The 18,978-nt window shown below is 38.5% G+C and overlaps 1 protein-coding gene across 2 annotated transcripts in view; it reads right to left on the bottom strand.

Moving 5' to 3' along the window:
• Ulk2 (unc-51 like autophagy activating kinase 2) overlaps nucleotides 1-18,978 on the bottom strand; it is a 71,682-nt gene that overhangs the window by 28,970 nt on the left and 23,734 nt on the right. For both annotated transcript variants that reach the window (XM_051180447.1, XM_051180448.1), the window contains 5 exons: nucleotides 17,945-17,992; nucleotides 16,577-16,665; nucleotides 11,564-11,735; nucleotides 4,311-4,374; nucleotides 958-1,095 (listed from right to left, as the gene is read on the bottom strand). In XM_051180447.1, coding sequence (XP_051036404.1) covers nucleotides 958-1,095; nucleotides 4,311-4,374; nucleotides 11,564-11,735; nucleotides 16,577-16,665; nucleotides 17,945-17,992 — 511 coding nt within the window. The remainder of the gene's footprint in view (nucleotides 1-957; nucleotides 1,096-4,310; nucleotides 4,375-11,563; nucleotides 11,736-16,576; nucleotides 16,666-17,944; nucleotides 17,993-18,978) is intronic.

Here is an 18,978-nt window from a genome sequence, read left to right as displayed (position 1 = left end):
GCCAGAAATACAGTGTTATTCCCTCATTCCATGCTGCCTGAATTTTCTAAGATTTAGGTCTATAGGGCACAGTGATTTCCATTCTGTCAGAGTCCTGATTACATGCATACTTCTGCTCTGGGGAAGTAGGCATTCTCCCATTATCTTTGTTTTCTAGAAATGTAGTGACGTCTTTCACCATAGAACATCGTATTATTTTGTTTGTGTTCATGAAGTTGGTCTTTACTATCACCTTGAGGGGGTGGTCTCAGATGTAGAGCAAGTACATAGCACATAAAAAATGGACTGAAACTGAAAGCTTTCTTCCCTTCTTATTGTTTTTTTTTTTTTGAGACAGAGATTCGCTATGTAGCCCCGAGTGGCCTCAAATTGTCACTGTTCCACCTTTTATCCCCCAAGTAATGGGATTACAGTCATGAGCCACTACACCAGAAATATTATTAAACAAGTTCTTCTTTCTTTTTTTCTGGTTTTATTTTGAGATAGGGTCTGACTGTGTAGCCCTGGCTGGCCTGGAGTTTGCTATGCAGGTGGCCTTGAACTCAAGAGATCCATTTGCCTCTTTATTTTTGTGGGTAATAACAACTGGCTTGTTTTTGTTGTTGGTTTTGTGTTTTGAGTTGAGAGCTCACGTAGCTTGGTATGGTCTTGAATTCACTATAGTTAAAGATAGCTTTGAAATTTTGATCTTCCTGCTTTCACCTCTCAAAGGCTAGGATAACAGGAATGCACCATTTTGCCTAGTTTATATAGTGTTTGGGATTGAATGAAGGATTGAATTGTGCATGGTAGGTAAGCATTCTGTAACTAAGTTACATTCCTAGCCCAAGTTCTTCCTCAGTACTATATTCTTAGGCAAATATATATATATATGTGATGATAAACACAATCTTTTGAGTATTAATAAAAACAACAAAACCTATTAAACAAATAGAAAGAATAAAGACACTGGCTTACCTTGGAGAACCATGTGGATTTGTGCCAGAGCTGGCAGTGGATATAAGATTCTGCTCTATGCGCTGGTAATTCCTTACTTGAGTAGGAACTGGAATTGGGGCTGTTTCACTGTGAGGCGACACAGTAGGCTGACATTGCCTGCCACCATAAGAAAGAAAAAGTAGTCAGACTAGTTTTCTTTCAGATGACCTGTTAGTTATATTTAGAGAAAATTCTAGAAAGCCAAATGATCATTTTTAAATGTAAGAAATATGTACCCCAAACTCACATCTGTCAAGTGCACTCCTGATAGCCTGGTGTTGGTGGCCCATACCTTTAAATCCCAGCATTCAGGAGGCAGAGGCAGGTGAATCTCTGTGAGTTCCAGGCCAGCCTGGTCTAACAAAGTGAGTGAGTTTCAGGATAGCCAGAGCTGGAGAGAGAGAGAGAGAGAGAGAGAGAGAGAGAGAGAGAGAGAGAGAGAGAGAGAGAGAGAGCGAGCAAAAAACTCTCCTGACTGAGGACTAAAAACTTTAACTGTATCAAAGCTGGGTATGGTGGTGTATGCCTGGTGTAGCAACTAGAAGGCAGAGACAGGTGGATCTCTAAGACCCAGGTCAACAACAAAGAAACACTGTCTCCAAACACACACACACACACACACACACACACACACACACACACACACACACACACACACACACCAGAAAGTAAAGACAAGGAAGAACTCCATTAATAATGTAGAAAAAAAAAGTTCCTCTACAATAACAGAAAAACTGGTTTCATCTACTCATATTCTGCTATTCAGTACTGTACAATAAATAAGGAAAAGAACAGGATATCCAAAAGCAAAGATGACTAGAATGTGGACAAAAATCATGAATGAAGTAAGCATTCTCAAGGAGCTCACACAATGTGAACGTGTATTATGCAACTCACAAAGCACACAGTTGATAGGAGGCCCACAGTTAAGTATGAGTCCTCAGTTTTTTTAACAGCTAATTTCCTCAATTTTCATAAATTCAGAAATAGTAAGCCCTTACACCACTTTCAGTTTTATTTCACTAGGAACTATAAGGAGCTTTAAAATGACTTTATTGATTTTTTCTGCCCTTCTGTAATTCTAAAAAGTCATATTAATCTCATATCCCAATTATAGTACAGAGGAGACATAGTTCATTCAAATGGTCATCCTCTAAAGTCACTTCAGAACTTTTGAATCATATATCTTATATTTAAAATAAAAATCCATGTGTAACAGAGATATTAGTCATTTTTCAGTATTTACTCACTCATTTCTTACTAATAGAATTGAAAACCGATTGACAATAGTGGTATGCCCAGTTAAATTGTGTCATATCTCAGACTTCTTTATGTGTCCATACATAATTATTAGCATATGAGAGATAGTGAAAGTCTTTTATTCATTTTCCTTCTATATGCCCAAAATGTGGGAATGCTTGTTCCTAATCCTCCCTAAATAGTCCACCATCTAGGAACCAAACATTCAAACATATGCACTTAAGGGGTATATTCTCATTTAAACCACCACAAGCTGCATCTTCCTCATAATCAGTAGCACGAAAACCAGGAACTACAACTGCAAGACTTTACTGCTTAGGGTTGTATCGCTCTGTTCTTGGGTAGACAAGACATCTACACTGCCAAAAAGTTCATAAAACTACTATCTAGCTGGAATATTTCTGGTAAAGAAAAAGATAAATAATAATTTTTCCCTTAAGAATTAATCCTGGCCAGGTATCTTTAATCCTGTCAGAGGCAGGGGGTTCTCTGAGTTTAGGGCCAGCCTTATCTCCCTAGTGAGTTCCAGGACAGCCACGGGTATGTACAGAGATCCTGTCCTGAAATAAATAGATGACAGATAAATGAATGGATGGATGGATGGATGGATGGATAGCTAGCTAGCTAGATGATAGACAGATAGACAGATAAAGAATTAATCCAAGTGGGCCTATCAATCACCTGGACATAAACATGGCATCCCAGGAAGCTTCCTGTTCTCCAAATTTTATTTATGTAAGTGTCTCACTGTATACCCCTAGCTGGCTACCAAATTTGACAACATGCATTTAATCCCTACAACTGACATGATGGAAAGAGAGAACCCACTCCTGCAAGTTGTCCTCTGACCTCTACATGTATACTATGATATATGCATATGTATATATAGATATAGACATATAGATATAGATACACACACACACACACACAAATAATTGTCAAAATAGTAATAAAGCCAGGCAGTGGTGGGGCATGCCTTTAATCCCAGGACTTGGGAGGCAGGGGCAGGTGGATCTCTGTGAGTTCAATGCCAGCCCGGTCTATGAGTTCCAGAACAGCCAGGGCTACAAAGAGAAACCCTGTCTTGACAAAAATGGGAAAGAGGGACTGGGGGTTGGTGGAGATATACTCCTAGGAAGTCTGGAAAATCAGCTGCAGCATCTGTCACACTACTGAGTACCAGGGTTAATCAGGCTGCATGACAATGAAAAAATATACTTAACTGACTGCACTACAAGCTTTGATATGGTTATGCATTTGTTATAAATAATTAAACTTGGTTTTAATGGGTTTAGTGATACAGGCCCATAGTCCTAGCTACTTAGGAAGCTGAGGCAAGTTTCTAATTCAGGGTCTGCCTGGGTAACAGAAACTGTCTTAAAATGAAAACCAAAAAATAAACTGGGACAGAAGTTCCCTAGTATCTGCAAGGCTCTAGATTTAATCTCTAGCACTGCACTACGTGTTTACATAAACACGTAAAGTAAAAGTATTATATTTTCGTTTTAAAAAAGAAATTGTAAGTTTTTCCTGGTAGTGCAAGCCTGCTCAAGAGACTAAGACAGGATAACTGAAGTTCAAATTCAATTTCCGTGAGTTCAAGGCCAGCCTAGGCAATTTAGGAAAATGCTATCTCAAAATAAAAATACTGTAGTGGGCTGGATGTACAGTTCAATAGGAGTGTTTATATAGCATGTCTGAGGTGCTAGGTTCAACCCCATACTCAATACAAATGAACAACAAAACAAAAACCAAAAACCCTCAAAACAGTATGTATGTAATAAACATGAATGTATATGTCTGTAAATTCTGAAAGAAAAGTTAAATCAAGATAAAAGTCTAATAAAGTTATAAAATAACAAAATATGAAAAATATTTCTTAAAATTTGAACTTCTGATTATCCTGCTTCCATCTTGCAAATGCTAGGATTACAATGGTGTGACAGAGTATTCAGTTACGTGGTCCTGCAGTGGAATTAGGGCTCTGTGAAAGCTAGAAAAACATTCTACAAACTGAACACATCCCCAGGCCCAAAACATGAAAACTCTACTGGTAAAAGATATAAACATACCCTCCACACACGAAGAATTCATTTGAAGCACGTCTGGTAGCAGCAGTCCCCACTGGCATATCATCTGAAAAGAAAGAAAGAGTAAATTCTGTTATATCACATGCTTTAAAGAATGGAAATCTCTTCCAAAATGATGGTTTAGAAATAATTTACCCCCAGTTTGTGGGGGCAATCATTTGTCTTTCTTCCTTCCTTCCTTCCTTTCTTCCTTCCTTCCTTTTCAATACAGGGTTTCTCTGTTAACAGTCCTGGAACTCACTCTGTAGACCAGGCTGGCCTCAAACTCACATAGATCTGCTTGCCTCTGCCTCCCTAGAGCTGGGATTAAAAGTGTACACCACCATTTCCCTGGCTTGTTTTAGTTTCTTGAGACATGGTTTCTCTACATCTGACTGTCCATGAACTCATTATGTTGACCAAGCTGGCCTCAAACTCATTAGTACCTACCTGCCTCTGCCTCCCCAACTGCTAGGATTACAGGTGTGTACCACCATGCTGCAATTCTTGTGCTTCTTATGCTGCCGGAGGAATAACACCATGCAAGGCATTACCCAGTAAGCCACAGCCTTGTGGCAATACATAGATCGGTAGAAATGGGTTAATAATTAAGACATAGCTAACCAATAAGAAGCCCTAGTCATCGGCCAACAGTTTCATAATTAATTTGTGTGTTCATTTGGGGCTGACATGGCTGTGGGAACAGGTTGGCAGGAAAGTGTGCTTGCTACAACAGGTTGGCAGAGTAGCTCATCAGATAAGGATGCTTGCCACCAAGACTGAAGACCTAAGTTCAATCCCTAGGACCAACATAGAAGGAGGGAACTGACATCTGCAATTTGCCCTCCAACCTTCATAAACACAAATACATACATAAATAAATGCAATAAAAAACTTAAAGCAGGGTGTGATGACACACACCTTTAGTATAGCACTTGGGAGGATGAGTTTGAGGCCAGTCTGGTCTACAGAGCTAGTTCCAGGACAGACAGAGCTACACAGAGAAACCCTGTCTTGTAAACAAACAAAAATTAAAGTTATAACACAGTAAGTAACAGCATATTAGAATTTTTGATAAATGAGCAGACTATGTTATGGAGGAAAGATGTTACTATGAGAATATGGTTATGTTTCATTATGGAATTGCTAGGCATCCTTACCATATAAAATATGCTATACCTTAAATATAATATTTAATTTATTTTTAAATATACAGAGGAAACAGCACTTGAAGCAGTCCTCTCCAATGTACTGTAGGCAACAATGCTCATTCACAACTAAAACTACAGTGGATATATGTGCTTGAGACAAGAGTCAAACTCTACTACAGAACACCACAAAGAATTCAAGGTTAAGTACTACAGCTAAAATGATTGACAAAGTAAGTTATTAAGCAAAATTTTATACTAACTCTTGAAACTACAGGCATTCATTATACACTAAAATATTACCAGGATTATATTCTTTAGGCAGAAGACCATGTTAGGGAAGCCTTCCACAAAGGAAATAGTCCAATGAAATGCCATAGCCACATATACCACCCAGTATAGATATTGAGGGAAGACACAACTTTCTTTTTTCTTTCTTGTGTGTGTTTTGTGGGGTTATTTATTTATTTATAGACAGAGTCTTACTATGTAGCTCTGGCTGCCCTGGAACTCACTATGTAGATCAGGCTGACTTTGAACTCACAGAGATCTGCTTGCCTTTGCCTCCCAAGTACGGGAATTAAAGGTGTGTATCACTATGCCTCTCTAAAACATAGCTTTCAAGCTTCCATTGGTGGGCACACCTTTAATTCTCGCATTTGGGAGGCACAGGCAGGCAGATCTCTTGAGTTTGAGGTCAGTCTGGTTTACCACAAAAATTCCAGGATAGCCCAAGGCTACACAGAGAAACCCTGTCTTGAAAACAAAACAATCTTTATTGGCTTTATTTTCTACTGTAGAATCAGCCAATGCCTTGTTCTATGAAACAGAGTAAGTGTTCCATAGACCGAGTAGTAGAGTTGGTTTTACAATCAGAAAGAGCTGAAGAAGGAAAAACAAAACAAGGAGCCATGGGTTATTTAAAAGTCAAATTCCTTGTACGGTTTGGACAGGTGACAGAGCACAGGAAGTAATAATTAATTCCTTAGCATTGGGTTATTTCCTATAATTCTTTCTCTGTGTAAAGATCACAGTAAAGGGAGCTTACTTATGATGCCAGTTGAAACTGGATTGCTTAAAAAATTTAGTTGTTATCTTTCTGTAATTATAGTACTTCTACTTCAATGAAGGCCAGTTTCAGAATGATGCTGTGAAACTTCAGTGTGATTGACTTCATTTTTATTATTCACTGAGCCCTAGTCCACAAGTTAGTGTAAAGCAATGCCCTCCTATAATATTTAGCACTTTTCTGCTGAGTTCTTTGTCAGATTTTTAATTACAGGAGTTTTTATTTCATAGTGCAGTATTTTGCTATAAATAATCATGATTAAGAGGATTTATGTGGTTGAAGAGCCCTGGTTACTCATTTTTTTTTTTAAATTATTCATTATTTTTTCTTATTTTACGTATCGATTCCAGTTTCTTCTCCCTTCCTTCCATCCCCCCCCACCCCCCTCCTGTCTCATTCCCCACCCACTCCACAGGGAGGGTGATGCCTTCCAGGAGGGATCATCAAAATCTGTCAAGTCATTTGGAGTAGGGTCTAGACCCTCCCTCCTGTCTCTAGGCTAAGGGAGTATCCCTCCATGGAGAATGTGCTCCCAAAGTCCTTTCGGGGTACTGGTTACTCTTGCAGAGGACCCAGATTCTGCTCCCAATACCCACATAGTTCACAAACATCTTTAACTCCAGCTCTAGGTGATCCAGTTCCTTTTTCATGCTTCTGTGTGTGACAGACACACAGAACATCCATACACATAAAATAAAAATAATAAATCTTCTAAAAAAGTAATAGAGAATTTAACTTGGGCTGGGGAGATGGCTCAGCAGTTAAGAGCACTGGTTATTTTTTCCAAGGACCTAGGTTCAATTCCCAGCACCCAGACGGTAGCTCGGAACTGTCTGTAACTCCAATTCCTGGGGATCTGATGCCCTTACACAGACATACATGCAGGCAAAACATCAATTCATATGAAATAAAAATAAACAAGTCACTCAAAAATAATAGAGAATTTAAAGTGTTTGAAAGGGATTAAAGACATCTGCCACCACAACCAACTCATGCCAATTAAGATTTTTTTCTTTTTTTTTGTTTGTTTTTTTTTTTTTTTTTTCCCCGAGACAGGGTTTCTCTGTGGTTTTGGAGGCTGTCCTAGAACTAGTTCTTGTAGACCAGGATGGTCTCGAACTCACAGAGATCTGTCTGCCTCTGCCTCCTGAGTCCCAAAGGTGAATGCCATTACCGCCAGCAACAATTAAGATTTTTAAAACTGGGCCTGCTGCTAAAACTGATGGCCTAAGTCTGATCCTGGGAACCCATAGATAGAAGAAAGAGGGAGATGACTCCTGAGGGTTGTCTTTTGAGCTTCAGGTATGCAGGTACACACACTAAATAATTATCAGATTTTTCTATTTGTTTGATCTACAAATTAACTGCATGAGGTAAAGTTAAATAAAAAAAATAAAATTTTGAAAAGAAAATGCCATAAATTGAACAGCACAACAGAGATTGAAAGGAGGCATCACCATCCCCGACTTCAAGCTCTACTATAGAGCTATAGTCCTGAAAACAGCTTGGTATTGGCACAAAAGTAGACAGGTAGACCAATGGAATCAAATAAAAAATCCTGATATTAACCCACACACCTATGAACACCTGATTTTAGACAAAACAGATAAAAGTATACAATGGAAGGAGGAAAGCATCTTCAACAAATTGTGCTGGCACAACTGGATGATGGTGTGTAGAAAAGACTGCAGATAGACCCAAGTCTATCGCCATGCACAAAACTCAAGGCCAAATGGATCAAAGACCTCAACATAAATCCAGCCACACTGAACCTCTTAGAAGAGAAAGTGGGAGGTACCCTTGCACAAATTGGTACAGGAGACCACTTCCTGAACATAACTCCAGGAGCACAGACACTGAGATCAACAATTAATAAATGGGACCTCCTCAAACTTAGAATCTTCTGTAAAGCAAAGGACACAGTTGACAAGACCAAACGGCAGCCCACAGACTGGGAAAAGATTTTCACCAATCCTACATCTGACAGAGGGCTGATCTCCAAAATATACAAAGAACTCAACAAGTCACCAAAACACCAAATAACCCTATTAAAAAATGGGGTACAGAACTGAAAAGAGAATTCTCAATAGAGGAAATCAAAAAGGCTGAAAGACACTTAAGAAGTGCTCAAAGTCCTTTGCTGTCAGGGAAATGCAAATCAACTTTGAGATACCATCTTACTCTTGCCAGAATGGTAAAATCAGAAACACCAATGACAACTTATGCTGGAGAGGATGTGGAGAAAGGGGAACACTCCTCCACTGCTGGTGGGAGTGCAAACTTGTGCAGCCATTTTGGAGATCAATATGGCGGTTCCTCAGCAAAATGGGAATCAGTCTACCACAGAACCCGGCAATCCCACTCTTAGGCATATAACCAAATGACCCACATCTATGCAACAAAGACATCTGTTCAACTATGTTTGTAGCAGCATTGTTTATAATAGCAAGAACTTGGAAGCAACCTAAATGCCCCTCAACTGAAGAATGGATAAAGAAGATGTGGCACATTTACACAATGGAATACTACTCTGCAGAAAAAACAATGGAATCTTGAAATTCACATGCAAATGGATGGAACTTGAAGAAACCAGCCTGAATAAGGTAACCCAGACACAAAAAGAGGAACATTGTATGTACTCACTCATGTGGATTTTAGACATAGAACAAATTCACACTGCCATAGAAACTAGGATACAAGGAGGAATCTAAGTGATTCATACAAAGTTCCTCACAGAAGGGGAAAAGAACAAGATCTCTTGAGCATATTGGGAGTAGGGGGGCAGTGAGTGGACTGAGAGCTAGGAGAAAGAGAAGGGGAAGAGAGAAAAGCACGTGGGATTAGGAAGATTGAGTCAGGGGAGGAATAGATGAGAGAGAGAAAAAAGAGAGAGCTACCATAAAAGAGGGAACCATTATAGGTTTGAAGAGAAAACTGACTCTACAGAAATATCCAGAGACCTACAAAACTGACTGACCCCAACTAACAATTTGAGCAACAGTGGAAAGGCTACCATAAATGCCCTTCCCTGATAATGAGACTGATGACTAACTTATTCACATCATAGAGCCCTCATCTAGTAGCTGATGGAAACAGAAGCAGACACCCACAGCTAAACATTGAGCCAAACTGAAATCCAGATGCAGAGATGGAGAACAAGGCCAGGCTATAGAAACCCTCAGAGACAGCTGACCTGAACAAGGAGGAGCCAATGGACCCCCACACTGATAGCTGGGAAACCAGCATTAGACCGACTCAGACCCCCTAACATGGGTCTCAATTAGAAGGCCTGGGTAGTTTAAGGGACCTCTGATAGTGGAACCAGGATGTATCCCTGGTGCACAAAAGGACTTTGGGAGGATATTCCCCATGGAGGGATACTCCCTTAACCTAGAAGCAGGAGGGAGGGCCTAGTCTCTACTTCAAATGACTTGACAGATTTTGTTGATCCCTCCTGGAAGGCACCACCCTCCCTGTGGAGTGGAGGGGGGGAATGGGATGGGAGGGTGGTTGGGGGTATTATGAGAGGGAGGCAGGGAGGGAGAGATGGAGGGAGAGGGAACTGGGATTGATAAGTAAAATAAAAAATAAATAAAAGTACAATCTTTTGACACTGGCATTTCACACAAATTCTGAACTTGTATTTTGAAGAAATTCTGGTATACAGATACCTATAATACATTTTAAATATTTAAATTTCAGAAATAATTTACTGTAAATCAGGGAAATGGGCAAACAGAGCTTCAGTTGCCCTTTAAAACTGAAGCACTAAAATGAACTAGTTACATGACTACACATGCATCCAGATGCATAACAAAAATAGGAACAAAAATACAGAAATAAACATTGTATTACATTTACTTCAACCAAAAAAAGACAGAAATTCCATGTTTTATATGGACCCAGGTACAGGCTAAAGGATCAAAACACCAAGAATAATACATACCCTGAGGACTGAGAAGAGGAATAGAATTTTAAATACTTGTAGTATTTGCCTATTTTTTTAGAAAAGTATTTAAAATAAATACAGCAAAATACTGACAAATGCAGAAATAGCCTGCTCTGGTGGGTACTTGAGTTTCTGCTCTAATATTTTGTTTCAAATATTTCATAACTTTGTAAGTTTTAATTACTTTTAATAAAGAAAAAAATCACTGTACTACAGGATGACATTTAAAGATAACCCTAATTTTACAGCACTGATTCTAAACTGCACACTTGCTGTGGTCCATGTTTTCCTTTCCCTTTCAGCTGTTCATGCTGGAGATTATGACCTTGCAAATGCAAATGCAAACACAATGTCTGGTAGAAGCACCTAGTAACTAAGTGGGTGACAAGCAACTAAGTAGACCTAATGCAAATCTCTTCTGTACACAAGCAGTAACGAAGCTCTACTTCCCCTGATCCTAAACCCTGCACAACCAACCACATCATGGTTCTTTACTTTGTCAACAGTCCTGCCTGACTTCTCTTTTCTATGGGTTCTTTGGCACTCTTCACCATTCTAATCAGCCCTGCTAAGTTTATTTCATCTGGACTCTCTCCTGAAGAGTCTTGTAAAGCTAATATGGTGGTACATACCCATTATAATCCCAGGACTCAAGAGGCTGACACAGGGAGATTACAGTCTGATGTCAGCATGGGGGAAATACTATCTCTCAAACAAAAAAAAAAAAAAAAAAACAAAACAAACAAAGACTCCTCTGACTTATACATTTATTTTTTTCTCCTCAAATGGATACCTCCTTTACTTCATCTCTTTAAAGATACTTGCTCATTCTGCTTGCTTCTTTCTGTTTGAATATAAACATAATTTGAAATTATTTCTTTCAAAATTTTCATTACCTTCAGAATTCAAAAGTACTATCTTATAGAAAATCACTAAGCATATTTTAGAAAAGTAGCTATATAATTCTGAGAATTCAAAACTACTAAATAAATGCCCATTTGTAAAGGTGCCCTGCACAACAAGTTGAAGTAAGAATTTTAAATTTAGTAAATTAAAAAATATAATGTGTACAAGTAGAAAAGATTCTCACATGAGTGGTCTGACGAGATGTTGTGTGGAACCAAAACAAAGTCATCCGTGTCACAAGAAGAGTTCTTGCTACTATTACTGGCAGAATCTTTGGACACCTGTAGATAGTTGGGAGGACCCAATGGTGGGGAGGATAAGTTTTCTTCCTGAATATGCTGCATATCTGGAAGGGACTAAAATTAACAACATAAAATTAAAACTGTCCTAATAATCAAATGCAAGTCAGATTAGCCTAAAGAGTATTGCTTTTATAAAAGTGGGAATACACTTCCATCTAAGATTACACACACACACACACACACACACACACACACAAATCTCTTCAAGAATCTTTTAGAAAAGCTGTTTAAAATGTTTGTGGAAGACTTCTCAAATGTTTTTCCAAAAAAAAATTCTTAAAAAAACGCAGTACTTATCACATGTACATGTCTAATTCGCCTGAAGCTTTAGAGAAGGTTGAGTTTTTATCACTGCCACGTCCCTGGTCCCAGATGATGGCCTTGCAAAGCAGCCACTAAGTTACTATTTACTTAACAACTAAACATAAAACTAGATAGTAACTTTAATCCCATATTGTACATAAAAAGTTCTAGACATACTGAAGAAATAATGTACATAGAAAAGCAAAAGACCATATTATGCTAAAAGAACAGACATACCAATATGGGGTAATATCTGTTAGACTACAAGTTTATACTCACAGATTCAGATAACCTAACATAGGGGCATGTTCCTTTTATTTATTTATTTATTTTAAGGAAGGAGGTAGTTTGTCTGTGAGAGATAGGACAAGAAAGGAAGAGAAGTATACAATTACATTGAAATGACTTAGGCATAAACTGTATGTATCTTTTGGTATTTGCCAAGTTCAAAGACTCTAGTGATAACGCTACTGAAATGCCTCGATTATACAATAGTTCTAAAACAATCAACTTCATAACTTGTGTTAAGTCTCTATGATTCCTGTTTAAGCCTGGTATTTTAGGAAAGGAAAAAAACAAAATCCTACATCATACTCTTTAAACCCAAGCCTTAAATGCCCAATACACTTCTATTGAGTCTCTGAATATCACTTGGAATGAAATAAGTCTCAAAGCCTTATCACATCTGTTTGGATGTGTTTATGTGTGTACATTTGGGCATGTGTAAAGTTGTGTGTGCAAGTACATATGTATCAAAAGATCAAAGGACAAACTCTGATACATTCATCAGCTGTCCTGGAACTATGTAGACCAGGCTGGTTTTGAATTTACAGAGATCCATCCATCTCTGCTTCATGAGTACTGGGACTAAAGGTATGTGCCACTAGCCCTGGCCCTCATTTTATACTTTAAAAAGTGTTTATTTATCTTGATTTATGTCCATGTGTTAATGTGTGCATACTGTGTACATGCAAGTATCTGCAGAGGCCAGAAAAAATGTCGGAATCTTCTGGAGTTAGAGTTACAGGCAGTTGTAAGTTGCCTTGCATGAGTGCTGGCAATCTAATTTAGATCCTCCGGAAGAGCAGCAAAAGTTCTTAACTCAGAACCATCTCTCCAGTTCTCTCTCCCTAAAACAAAGTCTCTTGCTGGGATTTGTGGCAAACATCCCTAGCCCCATGTCCTCATTTTGTGTCTCACATACATAATGAAAAATTCCCTTGCCACCCCTTTGAAGACTTTGTCTGAAGGTAATAAAGTGAAGGGAAGATGAAGGACTAACACAACCAAACATTGGCTAAGAACCAGGCTCTTCACTCAGCTCAGCTCTAATTCTAGCTGTATTCTAAACTCTATTTCACAACTGAATAAACTAAAAAATAAAAGCTCAGAGGGTTAGGTCACACAACTAAGAGTCAGTGAAACTAAGTACCTAACTATAATTTCTTGCCAGTGACTTAGACTGAAACATTGGCATTTCTTTCTCTGCTATCCAAAAGCTCCTGCATCCACAACCACCCTGTTCTCCTTTCTTATTTTGTTCAAGAGATGCTTGTCCTGTAACCAAAGCTTACCTGTCTACCTCTGCTCTGAATTCTATTTTCTCTACCTCCTAATAGCATAGAACAGATTCTGGCTTTTATATAAACATGCTTCATTTTTTTTTCTTATCTCAAATCCCCACATCCCTCTGATTACTATTTACCATATAGCTCTAGCTGTCCTGGAACTCATTATGTAGTCCAGGCTGGGCTCAAACTCACAGAGATCTGCCTGCTTCTGCCTCCCAAGTGCTGTGATTTAAAGGTGTGTGCTACTGTGCCTGTTTTTTTTTTTTTTAATCACCTCTTCTTTATTTTTTTTTTTCTTAATTTTGTTTTTGCTGGGGCAGGGATAGAACTGAGGGCCTCATATACAAATGCTAAGTGCTCTATACTGGGCTGTAGCCAGTCCTCCTCACTTTTAACATTTTTTTCCCTGAAAATTACTCAAATTCCTCACCTCACACAGTTTGAACTTGAAAAATCAGAAAGGTAACTTGAGGGCAAGATCCTATCTGTAAAAAATTACATGATATAACAATGCAAAACCATTTTGAAAAACTTCTTAGGGAACAATTGAACCAAAGAGCCTCCTGTACATCATGTTCCAAAAGGACTTTCTAGAGAAATACTTTCCCAAGTTCAGCCAGTCAGACACTCAGAGGCCAATACAGCTATGGTCCAAGGGGGACAGGTTGGCATTATCCATATGGTACTGGTTTTTCTGGCATGAACATGCAAGAGTAAACGAGTAAAGGAAATTTTTGACAAGGTTTAAGGAAGCTGCGGAGGCCTAGGTAATATACAGAAGGACCAGATTCCCAGCATGGAGTTCTTTAGTGGGCTGTGAATGAAGCCTTGAACATGAAGTCTGATGGAGCCCAGATGATACCACCATGAACCCTAGATGCAAGAGATGAAGCTGTAGGGTTTGATATTTGTCCTGACAGTTTCAGTCTTGCTTTGACCCCCTATTTCCTTGATATCTTCATGTTTCTCCTTTCTGTAAAGGGAATGTTTACCTTAGTCATTATATGTTAGAAGCATCATTTTTTTTTTTTCATTTCACAGGGGCTCACAGTATAGAAAGGTTTGCTTCTTAGAAGACTTTGGACTTCTGAACAGTGTTGGAATATTAAGACTATAGGGATTTTAAAGTTGGGTAGAGTACATTTTGCATTAAGAGATGACCATGAGCCAATGGTAGAATGCTATGGTTCAAATGTAAAATGCCCCACAGTGGCTAATGTTTCAACACCTGGGTACTAGCTGATGCACTTAGAGGCCATGGAACCTTTTGGAGGCCTAGCTGACAATGTAGTCCATAGGACTGCTCATATAAGTTATAGTTTGGCCCAAGGCCCTCTCCTGATCCACATAGACTTGAGCAAGTTCTTTCCTGCTGCCACAGCCTTAGGCAACTCTTGCCAGCCCTCAGATCTTTTCCATCATAAGGAACTGTATCCTTTTAAAATGTGCACAAAAATAAATGCTTCCTCTCCTTCCAGGCATTTTATCACAGCTGCAAGAAAGTAGTATGTTTAGTGTTTGGTTCCCCCACCCCAAGTATTCTAGACAGATAAAGGAACATGCATTCTTTCTCTCCTCTTAAATTGTCAAATCCGCAGAAATGTAATGTAAGTCTTATGAAGAGATCACCTTTTTGGTTTATATTTGCAGGGTTGTGAAAGAAAGATTTTTTGGTTTGTTTGTTTGTTTTTACTTTTTCCTATTTTGTTTTTGGTATGTGTATATGTATGCACATGTGTATATTCAGGTGCCCTTGTCTGTGTGTGTGCATCTGGAGTTGACTTAGATTCCTTCCTCTATCATTTGTCACCTTATTTTTTGAAGCAGGTTCCCTCTAACTCCAGAGTTCACTGTTTTGGTTAGTCTGGCTGTTGTGCAAGCCTGTGGGGGATCTACCTGTTCCTGAAACTGCCCATGCTGGGGTTGTTTATAGGTTCATGGGCCATCATGCTCAGATTGTACATGGCTGTGGGAGACCTAAACTGAGGTCCTTATGCTTACATAGATAACACTTTGACCACAGAACCATGTTTCTAGCCCCTATTTGATGGTTTTAAAATTAAAACACATCTTTTAGCAATAGGCTTTGTTTTCCATTTAAGGCTATTGGGTTTCTCATGAAAATAATAATAGCAGCTGTCACTGCCTGTAAATTTACTGTTCAGCTATCCTTGAGGTAAACTGCATTCATTTCACACATGAAGAAACAAGCTCAGAAGTTAAGGTACTCATCTCATTACTATGTCAATATGGGATACAGGAGCTTTCAAGCTTCCTCTTAAACTTTTCGGTCACCTCTATTGGCTAATAACACAGTTGCCTTCTTTTATGGCTCCCCTATCTTCCTTCAAGAAGTCAAAAATTTCACATCTACTTGGCTAATACGTATAATACAACAGCTGATGCAGCAGGAGCCCCCAGGGCCTTCAGCTATAAAAAGTCTCAAGATCATAAGGCTGTAATAGATATTTGGAGATTAGTAACAACATGTAGAAAAGAACTAGGTAAACAGAGAATAGACAAGGAAGAAGGAATGATCAGGGAATCAGAAGTCTTCAGGGATCAGAAAGCAACACTTAAACTGGAGAGGACACAGTCTTGAAGGATTTCATGAGACTTAAGGTATTTGAGTGGCAGGTTTGCAATCACTGTGAAGCCAATAACGTCCAGCTCCGAGGTTATTCCCCCACTCCTTAAATCCCATGGAATCTGAACATTTACAGTGTACAGTAATTATTTATTGCTTATTCACCTCTAATGAGCATTCCTTGTTTGCATGTACACTAAATTCTCACATAGCATGAGAAGATGGCACTAACAATCACTGTTTAGAAGAAAGCAATCTAGAGACCCATCATTTCTTACTGAAATTACACAGCTAAGAGAGCAAAGGGCCAAAGGTAGGTCTACTTTATCTAACTCTGATGTCCTTTCTTCTAGACCTCAATTTCATAGTAAACACACCCACTAAAAGAACAAAAGCCCTAACCCTGAAATAATTTTTAATAAAACACAACTTACTGGTGGAGAGGCAAAGCGACAAGATGGTGAGCTGCCACAGGAGCTTCCAGGGACAGGGCCAGCATACACAGGCACTGGGACTGGGCAAGCTGGGGAAGAAAAACAGTCAAAAAACTGCATCTCTCTACAGCGGGTTGTAAGATCTGCCTAAAACAACAACTACCTCATTTTAACCTCAAATTTGCACTCATCTATTCATTAGTGCTTTCATGGATGGAACAAAAAAAAAAAAAATGAAACAAACCATTTAAGAAAGAAAAAAGAGCCAGGCAGTGGTGGCACACACCTTTGATTCCAGCACTCATGAGGCAGATAGAGCTACAGAGGGGGAGCTCTGTGAGTTCGAGGCCAGCCTGGTCTACAGAGAGAGTTCCAGGACAGCCAGGGCTATTACAAAGGGAAACCCTGTCTTAGAAAAAAAAAAAAGAAAATGAAAGAAGGAAGGAAGGAAGGGAGGAAGGGAGGAAGGAAGAAAGGGAAGAAGAAAAACATAAAATGGGTGGGCAGATGGCTCAGCAGGAAAAGGTACTTGCAAACCTGAATTCAATTCCTGGAACCCATGGTAGAAGGAACCCAACCAAGCTGTCCTTAACTTCCACATGTGTGTGCACATACACAAATACACAAACACACACAATAAATAAATAAATAAATGAATGAATGAATAAATAAATAAATAAATAAATAAATGTAAGCGCAGTTAAGAGTATTAGTTTGGTTCCCAGTACCAACATCAGCTTCCTCACAACCATCTGGAACTTTATCTCCAAGGGATCCAACCCCTTCTTTTGGACTTCCTGGGAAACTGCACTCGTGTGTACATATCCATACAGAGACACAAAGATAGCCAGGCAGTGGTGTTACACATCTTTAATACTAGCACTTGGGAGGCAGAGGTAGGTGGATGTCGGTGAGTTCAAGAGCAGCCTGGTCTACAGAATTCTAGGACAGCCTGTCTCAAAAAAAAAAAAAAAAAAAAAAAAAAACCCAAAACAGATAAATATTTTTAGATTTTAATTAAAAATTAATCAGAAATTGGGTTAGAGAGATAACTTAGCAGGTAAAGGTGCTTTGCCACCACACCTGACAACCTGAGTTTGATCATGAGGACCCACATGGTAGAAAGAGAGAACAGACTCCTGCAAGTATACACACAAACACACCATAAAAGTTTTTTAAATTTTAAATAAAAATGCAGCAGTTACTGAAACTTTTTTCAATTTGGATGTAGGAAGAAAGACTGTTGTTGAACAAACATAATTATAGGTATTGAAGAAATGCCCAAGGAATTTTTGAGAAACATAATAAATTTTGTGTTAATTTTTCTTTCAGCTTGCATACTCTCTATACATAAAAATGGGTACTTACATTTTTTAACTGGAACTTGTTCAAGAAAAGGATGGCTGAAAAATGCTTCTGTAATGAAACATGAGAACATAACTTTTAAAAAAGACATTGGTTAGGGATGGAGAGATGTCTCAGCCATTAATACTAAGGCACACAGCTAAAAGATATTGACAACTAGACAAATTAACCAATGAGACCACAAAGGAGGCAGAGATAAATAGAAATATATCAGAGCAAAGAAAGGATAGTAACTTTAATCCACATGAATATCAGAAGTGGCAAATATTTATGTTAACATTAAGACTCTATATAGATATTTTTCTTCTTTCATCCCTTCTATATAAGACTATATAACACAAAATAATACTCTGCATTGTGTTTAAATAACATAGATGTTCTGTGTGACAATTACAGCATATTATAGAGGAGGAAATGGAATTACAACATAAAATTTTCCATCTTTAGTGGAATAAACTACCATTTATATGAAGTAGACTGTGATAAGATACCCATCATAATCCCTATATCAACCATTAAGAAAATAACTAATAAATTTTAAGAAGTCAATAAAGGAATTTAAGCAGTAATTTTAAGGTATCATGATTCATAAATGTCACTCATTGGCTGACATCACCTAGATTTATCCTCAGCCTAGCTCTTGCCCAACACTCAAGTGCTTTCTGACATCTGTACTTAGCTATTCAGTGGTTACCATAAATACACATATTTAATCAGATCTCTTTTGGTCCCCACAGTTCCCTCTATCTACAGCTTTCCTATTTCTGTAACTGACAAGCCATTCTTTCAGTTGCTCAAGCCAAAATCCATGGAGTCATCTTTAAGTTTGTTTCTTACCAAACCATTTCAACTCCTACCTCGAGAAAGGTCCAGAATCCCAACTACTTCATATATCCCTTATTGCTATTACCCCAACTTAAGCTATGGTCCACTCTCAAGTGAATTAACTCTCAGCTTTTGACTTTCATGTCACACATAATCTGTTCTAAAGAAATAACCAGACGGATACTTCTAAAAACATTAGATCAACTTTCCCC

The sequence above is a fragment of the Phodopus roborovskii genome, unplaced genomic scaffold (genome assembly GCF_943737965.1).
Source record: "Phodopus roborovskii unplaced genomic scaffold, PHOROB, whole genome shotgun sequence".
NCBI classification, from domain to species: Eukaryota; Metazoa; Chordata; class Mammalia; order Rodentia; family Cricetidae; genus Phodopus; species Phodopus roborovskii.
This window is presented reverse-complemented; position numbering and strand designations above follow the sequence as displayed.